This window comes from Triplophysa rosa, linkage group LG9 (genome assembly GCF_024868665.1).
Source record: "Triplophysa rosa linkage group LG9, Trosa_1v2, whole genome shotgun sequence".
Classification (NCBI taxonomy): domain Eukaryota; kingdom Metazoa; phylum Chordata; class Actinopteri; order Cypriniformes; family Nemacheilidae; genus Triplophysa; species Triplophysa rosa.
The window spans coordinates 22,963,361-22,979,370 of NC_079898.1; the positions used below are offsets into that span (position 1 = coordinate 22,963,361).

At 38.1% G+C, this 16,010-nt stretch overlaps 1 protein-coding gene across 2 annotated transcripts in view; it reads left to right on the forward strand.

Annotated features, from left to right (window-relative positions):
- Nucleotides 1-4,972: 4,972 nt before the first annotated feature.
- prkg1a (protein kinase cGMP-dependent 1a) overlaps nt 4,973-16,010 on the forward strand; it is a 40,228-nt gene continuing 29,190 nt past the window's right edge. Inside the window, exons 1-2 of one of the 2 annotated variants that reach the window (XM_057342846.1) lie at nt 4,973-5,436; nt 12,591-12,757. In XM_057342846.1, coding sequence (XP_057198829.1) covers nt 5,183-5,436; nt 12,591-12,757 — 421 coding nt within the window. In that variant the 5' untranslated portion in view covers nt 4,973-5,182. Of the gene's footprint in view, nt 5,437-8,001; nt 8,587-12,590; nt 12,758-16,010 lie in introns of those variants that run through there. The other variant, XM_057342845.1, reaches the window with a different exon arrangement.

The following is a 16,010-nucleotide window of genomic DNA, read 5'->3' on the forward strand; positions in this document are numbered from 1 at the left end:
AGGGCATAAAAAACAGAAACATTTTTATATACATGTTCTAAAAAAACACTAAACACAAATAACAGTGATTTTAGCATTAGGCTTGCTTAGGGAATGTGTATTGGTATTTATTTATTTTTGCTTTTAATCAGACTCTAAATGGGCTGTAAATTTGTATAGATTTAAAGTCCCTGTGAACTTGAAGTTGCGATCGTTTTTACTTCCGTATTTTGACACATTTCCGAGTGAAATGGAATTTCTAATAAGAAAAATATTGGGCGTGGCTTTCTCTGCGATTTGATTGGATGTAGTATAATAACAACCGTTGCATTTTGAAATCGAACTGGCAGTAGACTGACAATTGAAGGGGTGGAGTTAACGGATGCTCCGCCCAAGCCGTCTAACATACGTCATTTAAGATGGATAGTCATTACAGGAAGTAAGTGCATTTTCAGATTTTAACTAAAGATTATGAGGGCACACAAATTTTAAAAAGAGAATGACCCAACTATTTACAATAAACGCTGCAATATGTCATAAAAAATAGGCATTGTCATTTTTTATTTCACTGGGACTTTAAGAAGGGGCCCAAGACTTTACGGAGAAGCGACGTACTGCCACGAAAAAAGTATCAAAATTATTGTCATTTTATATTATTGTATTTATCTGAATTTATTTTTTATAAGTAGGTAAAATGATCATTTTTGTTGAATTCTGTGAACTACTAACAATATTTCTCCCAAATTAAAAAAATATTGTTTCTGTATGCATTTATTTGCAGAAAATGAAAACTGTAGAAACAGTTCAAAATAACAGAAAAGATGCTCTGTGTTTTCTCAAATACCTCAAATACTGCAAAGAAAACAAGTTCATATTCACTTTTAAGTAACACAACAGTAATATTTCTAATATTTGTATGTGGTTTTTTTCACAGTTTTCATGTGTCTTCTCATGCTGTCAGTCTTTCATATTGCTGTTGGATGACTTTATGTCACTCCTGATGTTTGATTTTGTTCAAATTCAAGACACAGTGGACTGGAATGACCACAATACATCTAGAAATGCTGATTAAAACGAAAATTTGGAATGTTCTCTTAATTTTTTCCATGTCTGGGAAGTCTGAAAAACAAGTATATATTTTTTATTTCTATTCATTTTGATCATTTTTCATTTGAGCTGCCCAGCTTGATTTAAGCAACACGATAAATACTGTATACAAGAAAAAAACGAACAGATATCCTGTAGTTCTAGCAAGCAAAATTAAAATTCCATGAAGAAATAAGCCTTTGAATGTGTACAGTTATCATGAGGGTGCTTTCTTTAGTCATAAACATGGAGTAATATCCCTGTTTGATGCCCGCACAACATGTCTTCAAAAAGAACTGAGCGTTTGTTAGCTTCCATGTGTTTTTCCGCTCCTTAAAAATACACATCAGCTTATGCTCCCTGACAGCTTCTCTGCCCTGCCTGCTAACTAAGACATCTGCCTGTTGACCTTTCTTCAGCAGTTCTTTTCTTACTTGAACGATACACATACACATATACACACGCGTTCACCCTAAACACTGCAGCGCCCACACACAGGAAGGAGCAGCCAGACAGATATGCTGTTTTCCAGTGTAGCTACAATTAGATCAGGTTATCAGAGGAAGGATTGTGTCTGTGCTCTTGCTGTGGCTCTCCGAGGTTGGAAGATATGTTTGCTGTCTTTAGCCTCATGGCAGGAAGAGGGTCTCTCCGCTGCGTGATCTTAGCCAGCCCAACCATTTAAGGCCCGCTGCGCTCCTTGTGCACATGTGTACACACACCATCACTCTGCAAATACACTGCGCCAGTGTCAACACAAAAACATCTGAAGTATCTGTCTGTACAGTAGGTCTGTCTTTGTCTCTGTCTGTATGGCAGTAGCCAGAATCTCATATCACAGTATCAGTATATTATGAAATATGATAAACTCCTTTTCACAAATCGTGTTTTTATTGTGTTAGCTAGATGTATTTTTTGAGTTATCATTACTTAATCAAAACAACCCAACTGTAGTTTGATTGGAATGCACAATTTAAAATCACGAGTTATCTGTTTTTGGACATATACTCTTCATCTTTTATCTATGGTCATATTTATTATTATACAACTCAGTCGAGTAAAGATGTTCACAAAAGGAATGGTTATTTTCTATTTTTATTTACAACTTAATGGACACCAGCATCCGTTGGTTGTTGGACTCTTGAGGAACAGGTCAAGAATTAAAGACCACATTCGACATAAGGCCAAGTCTCCAATGCTACGGCCCATAAATTCCACCAGATGTTGGAAATTTGGAGGTGAAAACACAAAAAAATCCAAACATTGCAATGGTTTTGCAATGCCTCTGCATGCTGATAGCGCTGACAGTAAATGAATGAGTCAGACGGTGAGTGACTTAAAGATCTGGATGGGGTTTCCCGAAACCTTCGTATCACTACGTCGTCCTTAAGAATATATCGCTACCACTCTTAAGGTATAACTTAAGAATGACGTAGCGTTAAGAAGGTTAAAACCCAGCCCTGTTTATTTAACACCACGTACAAAAAACGTCATCAAGACACAAGTGGGGAATAGCTTTTTCTTAACAGACCATCAGTTTAGAAGAGACGAACAGCTCAAGTCTATTGGTTGATCAATCATGTCCTATTATGACCATATTTTTTTATAAGACTCCTAGGCATGACAGCTGAATATGTGAAAATGATCACCCCCTTTGAGAACATTGTGTAAAACCACTCCTCTAAAAATACAACGTGTATAACCTGAGGGGGGACGACAGTGTGAGGAACAAAAAGAGTAAGTGAGAAGCCGAGCGAGCGAGATGAAAGCAGAAGTCAGTTTGGTTTATATCAGGACGGATCTCCTCATTTACAGAATGTGAGCCCAGGTCCTGTGAACTGACAGTCAGTCAAATGTGAACAGGCAGAGACACACTAATTGGTGTATAACATGTCAGTGTTATTGTTTTGTTTCAAGATTTACACTAGCAAAGTTTTTACTAAGGCATTTTTATAAAAGCTACGTAAATATCATCATTTAACTAAGGCCTAGTCCTGTCTTAAGCTAAGTCCTGTCTGTGAAAACGGGCCGTAATGTTTACATTTATGTAGAAAATTTGAGCGGTGCTCAAAAATGAAGATATTTTGAGAAATGGTTCTGTGTCCATACAATGAAAGTCAATGGGGCCAGTGTTGTTGGGGTACCAATGTTCTTCAAAATATTTTCTTTTGTATTCTGCAGAGGAAAGAAAGTCATACAGGTTTAGAAAGACATCAGGGCTAGTAAATGATGTGAGAATTTTCATTTTTGGGTGATTTGCATCACATAAAATATGGTGATTACTTGATAACTGAGCCCTTGATCGGGTCCATCATATTGACCGTGTCTCCTTACTGACTTCCTGTATCCCAGATTTCAGAGTGCAGAGGCATAACTGATCAATGACTGACAGAACGACCTCTGGTTCTGAATGTATCCTATTTGGTTTCAATGGGAGAGGGAGAGAGAGAAAGAGACAGTGTAGCAGGAAAGAGATGAGTAATGTCTGTCCCTGTTCTTACCCCCAGCGCCTCCCACAAGCCCCGCCCTCCTTAGCCTGTAATCCAATCGGTCCCTCAGGTGCACAGCAATCCTGTGCTAATCATCCTGTCATCGTTCACACAGCAGGAGAGTGAGAGAATGAACTCATATTGCATCTTTGTGATTTACACCAAAGTCGAATAACATCTGAAACATACTTGTATTATATATTTGTAAACTACAGTTCTAGGCAGGCATAATGTAAACTAAATTAAGACAATAAAAGTTAAAGGGAAAGTTCACCCAAATATCATCATTTCTCACCCTATTTTGAAGAAAGTTGGTACCCGAACAAGGCCGTCACCCATTCACTTCTATTGTATAGACACAAAACCAATGCAAGTGAATGGGTGCCATATAACAACATTCTTCAAAATATCTTCTTTTGTGTTCTGCCTAAGAAAGTATGTCATGCAGGTTTGAAATGACAAGAGGGTGAGTAAATGATGACAGAATTTTCATTTTTGGACGAATTGTTACTTTAATAACTGAATAGATTGTTTTATTTCCAAAATTTAATAAACAATGCAATAAACCACTGAGAGAGTTCATAGTGAGTTTATTCTTTAAAGTTTTACCAAACCTTTTAATATATTTAATTTCTGTGATCATATTGCTTGCCTATCAAATAAATAAATAATACATTATTTTGATCAATAAAATATTGCTTTAGAAGACAGAATATAACAAGTCATATAAACAACTTTCATGATGATTGAAGTTTTAAATTAAATTCCTATTTATTCTCTCTTTTCTCCTGGAACTGATTTAGAACTCACTCTCATGAATGTGATGGTTTCATGGGTGGCTAGTTATGAATGCACAATAGCCTACTGTATTTCCCTATAGAGTGATGTTAATATGATAAATTACATTATTCAGCTTCTCCACAGGGTCCAGGATAAAAATGATCTTAAAACAGAGAGTTTTGTCATCTTGGATTGAATGATCTAAGGTGTCTAAATATTCCTGTTTGTGATGTTCGTGTCGGGTTACACAAAGTTACGTCATCCTTTAATCACATGACCGTGATAAAGAGGCCCACATTGATTTTGAGGGGCGCCGGGGTCTTAATTGTTTCATCGATGTTCAAAGCATGTGAATAAAAAGGTGATTCATTGTTATCGTTGTAATTTGTGTGTAGTTGTAAACTTGTTTTTGATGACCATCTTAAAACTAGTAGTTATTCTATAGTCTATATTTATAAATGTGCATAGCCGTTGCGCATTTAAATGTCAGTAACGCTTTTCATGTTAGGCTATATGTCGTTTCCTTTAAGTTTATGTACACCCCCGCCCCTCTCCCCCCACCACAGAGACACACACACTTTACCCACAGCACAAAAGTGAAACTCCGCCTATACTGAAGACCCGGTGGAAGAGGCGGCAGCCCGTGCCCGGTGCGTGTTTTTTTGACGGGAATGTTTGGGACAGAGGTGACCGACAGCGGGACGGACACAGAATCGCGTCTTCAACCGTAAACACGTGGATAGATCAGCTGTTTACACTGGATCTCCAAAACCTGAGCGCATCTGGACGCGTGATACAGTGCGCCTGGTTGATTTCAAGGAATAAAGTTATTTTTGAACTACCTCAGAATGAGTGACCTAGAGGAAGACTTTGCCAAGATTTTAATGCTGAAGGAGGAGAGGATACGAGACCTGGAGAGGCGCCTGGCGGAGCGAGAAGACGAAATAAACGAGCTGAAAAGAAAGCTGCACAAATGTCAGTCGGTTTTACCGTGCGCGCAGATCGGACGCCGGACGCACCGAGCGCAGGGAATATCAGCCGAACCGCAAACGCACCAGGATATATCAAACCAAAGCTTTCGGAGAGTTGCCAAATCTGACAGGTGAGAAATACAAGAAGTGTTAAACGTGTGCACCTGATGCTTGTTGTTTTTGCACGTTTCTTATGTAATATTTTAATAGTTTCATACTTGGCGTTATTTGGTGGCACCGGTGCGCGTTTGAGCTGGAGGTTTCAGGGCATGAATGGAGAAACTCATGATGACAGAGCATCTTTGTGCAGCTTCAAAAAAAGCAGGAGGTGGAAGAGAGAAAGTATCATTGATCTGAACTATCATCATCGTCATCGTCAGCTCCCAGAGGGCTCGGCGCACAGGAAGCCTTGTGCATTATCGGCTTTTAGGGTTTGAACGTGTAGCGCCCAAGAGCCTGTCTGAGGATATTTAATACGCCATTAGAAAGTGCTTTGTTTGACCATATGGTTCCCCTCCCATCAGCCATATATCTCTCTGATTCTGTGAGGTTTTATCAGAAGATTCGGTAGGATTACTACATTTTACACACAAAATATAGAGTTTTTGCTTTGATTCTTTAAACTCATCATCAACAGATTTGAATGAGTAAATTCCATTGGAGTGCGTTTTCATCTTTATAATATGAAGCAACTTTGCTTTGAGTCACAGCTAGCATATTCAGGCTCTTTCCTTTATTCTTTGCATCAATTCTATTCTGCTGAAGCTCACACATCCCTGTGGAACACATTAGCAGCATCACTTCACATTTGATTTGCATGCAGTAATGGCCACCAGAGGGCAGACGTTTGTTATTGGTTATCTTTACATCACTTGACTTGAGGGCCATCTAACGACCAAATGAGCTTCGTAGTCTTTAAAATTGCATTTTAGGAATAATCACACTTTGAGCAGAGGATGTGCAATTATGTATTTGTGGTAGTATTGTATGCTGACAGATGTGCTAATGATTTCCACCATAATGATTTCATTAGGAAGAAGCAGAGAGTTTGTGGCTTAATGGGCTCTGAGACCAACCAAGTTGATGAACAAGTGGTGCATTTGTGACCCTCGGTTTTACTAATAGTAAGAAAAATTACAAACAATTTAAGTTTTAGCCAGGCTATGTTTATGTTACTTGAGCACCTTGCTAGTGATGAAGAGATACTGTTAATCACAATCACTTAATTAGCATCTTCAGAATCATAATGTTGAAGTGATCATATGGAATTATAAAGTGAATTTAAATCCACGCAAGCTCTGTGAACTCAAAAGTAAAGTAGATTTTCACAAGAGAATGTCCAATGTTATTTTATTAGAGTTTTCAAGGGTTCACTCTTTTTAGACGACACCAGCAAGATGTGACTAACCATAAGCACCATAAGCATCTCCTGAGCAAATGTTTGCTCAGGAGATGCTTATGGTGCTTATGGTTAGTCACATCTTGCTGGTGTCGTCTAAAAAGAGTTGGTGCACTTGTAAGGGTTCTAAAGAGACAACATGGTGGCAATTGAGAGTCTGTGGCAGAAGAGAACAGCCACACTAGTCATGTTACAACAGATCGTCTTTCCATCGATCCACAGAGGAAGAACCCTGCAGGAAGGTTTATAGAGGTGAAATTTAAAGCCTGTTTTCCTGGGAGAGGTGCTTTCAAGGGCATTGACAGCAAAACAGAGATGGAGGGACAAAATTGCATTAGAAAAGAAATACATTCCTGAAAAATACATTCTCAAGTTATTTTTGGTAGATGTCGATTTGTATGATTATTCAACGGAATGGATGCATGATAGATATTTGGGTGCTGTAGTGGGCCAAAGTCGTTTCGGTTACAAAAGATGAGAGTTTTGTCTCACTTTAACCAGATTCCATACTGGACTGTGAAGGTTAACATGCATATGTAACATCACAGGTTTTTGATCCTGCTTTGTAGCTACTTTTCATCATTTCATATAACGCTTTATTGTTTCTACTGCGTGTCTTGTCTATTCTGACACCAGAGGGCGCCTTATGTCCTTATAAGTGCCTTATAAGTTCTGGGTTTGGTACCTAATACCCATTATATACATGAAACATCTCCTCCAGCTCCCAGAAACGGTCTTAAAAAGGTTTTCAAATATTATAGTCATCTTATAACATGTGATTAATATGCCTCGATAAAAATGTGACAACCTGTTTGATATTAATGAATAGGGTAAGAATATAGTTCAAAATAAAATCTATATAATATAGTTGAGCGTCCCCTTACTCACTGTATCGAAGATTTAATTTAATTTGCTTTCTTCAAGTTTACTTTTTAACATACTGAAAAAACCCATAAGCTTAGTGCTTTAAACCTACATGTTTGATATGACATTACATTAAAATATAGGGAAAATATATATTCTTCTTATATTTTATTAAGTAATTTAAAATATTTTTCCTCAAAGCACAACATCAATCTGACTTGTCATTGATGTACAGCGGATTTGTTAAAAGCCACATCAAAGTTATATTGTGTGGTTGACACAAGGTAGTTAAACATCACAGGGGGTTGACTGTTCAGGAATTCCGTGCTGTTCTCTGACGCACGCACGCGCGGGCTCTCCGCTCATTCATCACGTCACTACACGCGCGCGACGCGAGCGCGCACGGATGCGCACGGATGCGCTCTGTCAGCGGTGTGAGGACTTGAGCGCTGTTTCTTTTCTTTTCCTACACGGATGCACTGACGGAGTTTTTCTACTGTTCGTCTGGTTTGGTAGTTCCAGTTAATTTTGGACTAGAATAGAACAAAACAGAAACGAATATAAGATCATATAAGAGAGCAGAAACGAATAGAAAAGGGTCTGTTTTAGTGGGTCGGATTTCTTTCCTCTCAGTAAAGTTACTAAAAGTGCAGTTTGGTGGAGATCTGCTGGGTTGTATTCGGCTGTGTTCGGTTTTACTCGGTTCAGAAAGGAGGATGATGGGGACTTTACGCGACCTCCAGTACGCGCTTCAGGAAAAGATTGAAGAACTGAGACAGAGAGACGCGCTCATTGACGAACTGGAGCTTGAACTAGACCAGAAAGACGAACTCATTCAGAAACTGCAGAACGAGCTGGATAAGTACCGCTCCGTGATCCGCCCGGCGACCCAACAGGTCCAGAGACGCACGGAGCTACCGGAGCATCAGCGCACCAAACGACAGGCGATCAGCGCCGAACCCGCCAACGTCCAGCAACTGAGTCACGTGACACTCCCCAACGTTCCCAAGAGCGTCAAGTAGGTTAACGTAATACAATGTAGCATACACAATTATTATTTTTCCATTTAACAATATTATATTCACATAGTACCACCTTAATGTCAACAATTTCATTGCAATTATCAAATACCATTTTAAACTATTAATGAAAGTTTAAGTTGGTCTACCACGTTAAAATCGTCCAATGCCACAACAAGAATAACACAACAAGGGGTAATTAATCCAAAAATATACATAATGTGATCATTTATTCACCCTCATGTCCTTAAAAACCCGTGACTCTTTTGTGGAACAAAAAATATTTTTTGAAAAATGTCAGTAAGGTGAAGTCAGTGTGTCCAATGTTGTTTAACATTCTTAAGATTATCTTCAGAAGAAAGAGGCAGGTTGGAATGAGATGAGGTTGTGTAAATGATCATGAAAAATTTGTCATTTTTGGGAGCACTATCCCTGAAACAGCATTATATTCATGCAATACCAGCTTACGATCAATAATTCAGTTGCGTTCATTAAATACCACTTTAAGTTTTACAAAGACAGCATTAAAGTAATCCGTTATTCATATTTAAATCATACATTCATCTCAGGGCTAAATTCAATGGCACACATTTAAAATTTTAGTTGCCAGAGCTGATTGATAACTTTGAGTGAATCCCCTGCTGGTCATGAGAACACCCTTATATAAAATTACCATGGTAACCTTAGTGTCTGCCAAAACGCAAAAGTAGCCCTTTCTTATTGTTTCCTCTTTCTCAATATTTAATATTATTTAATGCATCTCATTCAAATTGTGTAAGAAACTTTACCCCATGTGATTTATTTAATGATAGTATAAAGTGCATCTTTACTGCGGGGACAATAACTGTTACAATGGCTGGAAATACAGTTACCATGGTAACACAAGGAGGGCAGTATCATGTAAATCCAAAAACTCACAAAGACAAACGAACTCATTATGTTCTGTTTAAAATGGCATTCGTTGACATTTGCGGAAGCGTATCATGGATGACACTCCAAGAAACTTAGATTTTCCCCAAAGAACCAACCGAACCAGGAATAATGTGCCAGTACTGAGCTATAGTGACACTGACTAAGGACATATAATAACTGCTTTGTTTAACAGACTGAACATTTATTTGCTTATCAAAGCAGCGTGATACCGTGCAGCAGGTGGATCATTTGGCTCATGTCATTTACATGATCATCTCTTATTATACACATAACAACGTGTCGTGTTGTGCTTTAATTGAAGTGGACCTCACCAGACTAAACACACGAAGGATCTCTGTGTGACAGCCTCCTGCCACGAACACAAACTGCTCTCTGTCAATTCATTTGCATCTAGTGGTTTGGCATCACAGCTACATCATTGTTCTGTTTCAGACCAGCATGGTTTTCCCCATCTGCTGTGCATCTGACGTTTGACAGCTCAACGCTGTATTAATTTACAACATAACCTTGATTTGTAAAAAGCCTTTGAGCTCCATCGGAGTGGAGACTGTTCTGCCTTTTGTCTTTCTTTTAGTCTTGAACTGGTGAGCTTTGAAAGAATATTAACGTTTAAAGAAAAATAACAGAAGAAAAGCTGCCAGAACTTTTTGTGGAATGGCCAAAAAGGAATGAACTGACATCAATATTGTTTTAGTCTGGAACCATAGAACGTGTTGGAAGATTTAATATTTTTGGTCAGGGAGATAACTGTTGTTTTTGGATGAAAAATCCATTTGTCCTTATTTTGCTTGTCATTCTTTGCCAATGCAAGAATGAATCTGTCCTGTCGCTTTCTTTGCTTTTCTTTTCCATAGTGGTAAACACAAATACCCTTCACCTAAAATTTAATTATTGAGATTCTTAACATTTGAATGTCACCCGTGCAGTCTCTCTCCCCCGTAATTTCATCCCGTTTTTATTTTATCAAGCTATTTAACTTTGCAGTGGCACGTGATAGGATAGAAATGATGAAAGACCAGAAGTTTTTGATCTAATATTTTTGAATGAAATATTTTCTCAGAGCTGGTTTTTGATATATTGAAACTGACAGCTGAATGTAGTTTGAAATATCAAAGATCTGAGGGTTTGTGCTTAAAAGGAATGGCTGGAATTGAGTCTTTGACCTTTGGATATTTTATGTAATTTATTTTGGTCTTGTGGTTAAATCTCATAGCTAGTCACTGTTGTGCTTTTCATCGATGGTCAACCAGGATGGTATTTCTGATGAAGTTGGGTGACCAAGGATTCTTGCTAGTAACGAAACCTGATAGGGACACCAGCTTATGAGAATCAATGCTGGTAAACAGCAGTGCATAGAAATGCTGGGTTGGTTCAACCCATTGTTGGGTAAAATACTATGGAAGTGAGTCATATTTTACGCAACAATGCCTTCAAACAACCCAGCATCATGTTTGAGAGTATGGCTGTCCAAATAGCCTTAAGGATTTTTATTAGTTCTCTACTGAGGAAAAATATTGCAAGACATAAAAGCCAACTCTAATGCAATATTTAAATTGTGTCTTACGGGAATTGGCAGTCATGGTCAATTGTCAAAGGATTGTCAATTTCTGCATGCAATGTGACATTATTTGACAGATGTCTTATCATTTTCGATGCATTTTCTGGTAAAAGTTCTATATACCATTATTATAGTTTCAGATGCAAGATCCATTAACACGTCTACATACCACGACAAGCTGTTAAGACATTACGTCTCCACGTCCACAACTTTTTCTCAAAATTTTCTCAGCTTTCAGCCTCAGCATACTTTGTCCTTTTAAGGGAGGCAGTTTGTGGACATGTGTGATGTGAGTATCCTCCTGCAAAAGGCAGTGAGTTAAAATCTAAGTCAAACAGAGGCTGACGTGTTGTGGATATTGGGGTAGGCGGTCACAGGGAGCTTTAGAGGGTCATTGGCAGTAAATGAGGCAAGCGATCCCTTCGTTTCCACAGGATATGAAACATCTCCCCTGACTCTCCTCCAGAGAGCTGATGTCACAAAAATGCCACAAAAGTTTAGCATGATTACATAAGTCCAGCCACACACATCTAGCCTAAATTATATTTATGTTCATAAGATTCATATTTGCGATGTAAAACTGCCTGTAGGAATAAGAATTTAGATTTAAATTTAAATCCGATTTAACGAGATTAAATAGAAAGCAGACAGAAAGATACTCTGCCTTTCATATTTTCTCTTGAGAGAAAAGACCCCAGTCCTCAGATGTTTTAAAAGAGATCTCAACAGTGTCACAAACTGTGCTCAAATTTGCAAAAATTTTTTTTTAACATTTATCTTTACATTCTTCATTGATCAAGTTATTTGGTTTTAAGTTTTATAGTGCTATACTCGTCATGTATGTCAACAATGTATATTTCGTTTGATTTAGCTAAAAATTGCATTACAGTAATATGAAAAATTCACTGCAGAAAGTACTGGAGAGATGTTGAGAAGTCCCTGTTTCTGCTCATGGTGGTGCGTGTCTGTGGAATGGAATGTAAACAAAGTGGGGATCATATGTAAGCTTTTGTGGGATTTAGCAGCAAAATCATGTGCCTGGCATCGCTAAGTCCATAAAAACAGGAGAGCTGCTGTCACAATAAAAGTGTCTGATGACGAGAAACATTTAGAGGTGCTCGGAAGTGTCTTATATACAGTATGTTAGTTGTATGTCTGCTATGATAATGGGATTTAAAATAAAGAGAACAGGCGTAGCCCTTTCATATTTTTGTTGGAGTTCAAAATTTAAGTATCAACAAACCAAATCGTTTATAATCTTGACTTTTGATTTCAGACTTTAGTGGCAAATCTGAGCATAGTATGTGAAAAAATGTAATTAGCTAAATTGGTGTGCTTATGTGATGTGCGCATCTGTGATGCAAACCTTTGGAATCTGTCTACTGAGGTTTATTTGTTGAGACTATTTACTTTTATCGTGAAATATTTTCTTGTGAAATGTGTTGTCTTAGTGAAGCGTCTCCTTCTCTTTACTGAATAACCCATTGCTTTTTAACCTTCCTCACTGTGCAGGTCTAAGGAACTAATCAAGGCGGCTATCCTGGACAATGACTTCATGAAGAACCTGGAGATGTCCCAGATCCAGGAGATAGTGGACTGTATGTATCCAGTGGACTATGACAAAAACAGCTGTATTATTAAAGAAGGAGATGTGGGCTCCCTCGTCTACGTCTTGGAAGGTGAGGGACAGGAATGCTGTCAAAAAAGCCGTGAGAGAGTTTGAGCTTTAATTATGTGTTATTACGCCAATATAAAAAAAACAATTAAAGAAGTTCATATGACAGATGCACTACATTCTAAGATGTTTAAAATACGTCGCGTGAGAACCAAACCAAAGAATATCAATTTGGGTGAAAAGAATAGACTGAAAGGAAGAACATTTACATCATACATATCTAGTACTTTATTGGCTCGTAATATCCTTTCAAAGCCGCCATTAAACTTGTGTGTATAGACCATATAAGCAATGCTGATCGAGAGGCACTTCCTGTTTCATTTTTTTTACACCACAAAATCGTTACAACAAAATACAGCCAAAAGAACATTTAAAATTGATTCGAAATAAATCATATTTGTGAATTAATTATATATGTGAAATAAACTAAATTAAAATAAAAAACAGAAACAGGAAGTGCCTCTGGACCAATGTTGTTCACGTCTTGGAAAATTGTCTATAGTGTACCATTAATGTAAGAGGTCAAACACTGTCACACAAGGGTTCGTGCTACTGATCTCTGAGCAGATCCATGATTTTGATGCTTTGATTAAATTGTGTTGATTTAGGTGCCTGTTAAATTGATATAGTCAGAGAAACCAAATCCTGTGAGAGCTGTTAGGGTGACCACTCACCCCAGAACAAAGATAATTAAGCAATTATCAGACCTCACAGCTAAAAGACATTCAAAATGTACTAAACTCGATATCTGTGAATATCAACACACATTTTTTCAATTAAAAACTTCCATTCAGAGGAAAATGGCAACTCTTAAAAATGAGCCACTTCTGAAAGAATTTGAACTTTGGCACAAATGGAGCGATATCTCAGATATTTGTACAGATGATCAGAATGTTTCGATGATGGTACAGCTTGAGAATGCTGATTCACAGTTGTTTTATTGTAGGAGACAGGATGTGTGCATGTAGTAGGCTGCTATGAGAAAGCTTTGAAGCATGAGAATAAAAGCAAAGTCTTCTGTTTAGTCTTCTTTTCAAATAAATTACTGTCATTATTCATCAATGCTTTAATTGCTGTTGCTCAGTTTTAGACAAATATTCGAAATATTTTTCAGAAGGTATTTGCATAAATGCATTGCAGTTGAATATGTGTGACTGACTAAACCATTGAGTGCTTTTGAACTCACTGCAGAGTTACACACAGGGACCACTGCTGATGTATTTCATTGTAAACAATGAAAGTGCCACATAAAAAAGTTTGACAGGCCGGATTGTGTTCTGCAGGATGATAGTTAATGAGCCCTATAGCTCATATTTCGATCTATCGCTGATTTTGACATGTTTCAGATTTTCACAATTTTCAGTAAATATTTTGGTGACACTTATAACAAGCAGGTTCGAATTTTCCTTGGACGTTGTCTGTCAATACATGTCAATAATTTTTGGGAGAACCGGACCAGAAGATTTGTTTGTGTTCCTGAAGAAAACAAGGCACACTTGCTTTGAATTAAGTAATTTTTGTTAGTCATACTCAAGAGATTCAGTGCTTTTGTGGTACAAATTAGGCATTCATCCAACAAACCTAATCCTGGCAGAGAGAGATATCTGCTATACACAATGAGAACACATTTCATTGTATGTTCTTTCTGTATGATAATAAGAAAATAGAGTATAAAACCAAAACTCTATTGAATTAACATTTGCAGATATAACCAGAGAGTATAACAGAAGATCAGAGAGAATAGAGGATTACGAAAGAAAGAAAGAAAAAAGATGACCGTTCCTTTGAGGTTCTTGTTTAGAAAGCAAAAACAAACAGCAGGGCTTCAGTCCTCTGGGCTGAATTGTTTACATCTGAGAGCAGCAGAAATAAATGCTGTAGATTGCAAAGGCGGACAAGTTTGAGATTCAGAAAGACTTTGATGCCAAACGAATCCTCCATTCAGACTTCAGCTTTAGAAGAAAACATCCGTTTATCCAACCTGAAGTCTGGATCTTATAGCAAAGGTCAGTGATGGTGGTCAAAAGATCGATAATAGTGATCTGACCAGCATTTCCATTTTAAGCCCAAAATCACATTAGGTGAGTCGTGTATTTTTGGTCTTAAAGACCTTGTTGGGGAAATGTATTAGGGGCTGGTGAGCATTTAGGCTTTCAGTCACACAAGATGGATGTTTCAGCTAAAATAATTAGTTTGGCCTTACAAAAGGAGAGCCAAGTAGGAAATGATGATGCCACGCCATTATTGTTTTAGTGTGTGCGCTGAAGTCGCCATGTTAATTAGCCCGAATCTGAATAAATAAAGACACGCTTAATGACTGCAGATAATGTCAGCTCTTAAATTGCAGCTTGTGCATCTGATGCATAATTTCAGTAGATTACATTACCATAAAGCAGTGGTTCCCAAACCTTTTACAATGGTGAACCCCCCCAGGGATTTAACATCATTCTGCGTACCCCAAACCATTCTCTATGCAGAGTCTGTGTCAATATTTGTTCTTTATGAATTCAAGTGCTGAAAACCCACTATCGCAAAGGTACGTTGTGGAGAAGGGCAGTAATGTTTTTCGGCTAAGGCAGGATACTCTGCACGCAAGGCTATCCAGAAATCTGTCAGTAATTTTTGTGCGAAGTCAATTCTCAAAGCGCCACTCGTACAGATTTCAATGAGACTCTCTCGCTCGAAACATGCAGGTGCGCTGTGCTGATTGCAGAGAATGGATGGGGAATCCAGGTGTTTGAACTGTCTGTCTCGGGAAAGTACCTGCACAACTGTGAGGACAGCTCAGAAAGGTGTTTCATTATGTCACGCTTAACGCTGTTAGTAAGGCTGAGTTCGTTTTACAGCATCTTGCAAAACTTCTTTAAGATGTTCAGGCATTCCTTTGGTGGCCAGCGCTTCTCTGTGGATGCTGCAATGTACCCAAACCGCGCAGGGTGCAACTGCTTGCACGTGTTTCCAGCCCACTCTGCCTGCCTGTCATGGCTTTCGCTCCATCAGTAAAGATGCCCAATCATTTTGTCCACTGAAGTCCGTGTGATGTTACAAAGCCATCGAAAACTTTGAAAATCTCCTCTCTAGTTGCTCTGCCTTCCAGCGCTTTGCAAAAAAGTATATCTTCCATAACTGAACCATCATAAATATACCAGACATTATAACAAGATAAATTTGTTTCTAAATGCCTGTGCAAAAACGCTGGCTTCATGCAGTTATGAGAGAGTACTTTTGCACATATAACGCACTGTGGTTTGGGATTT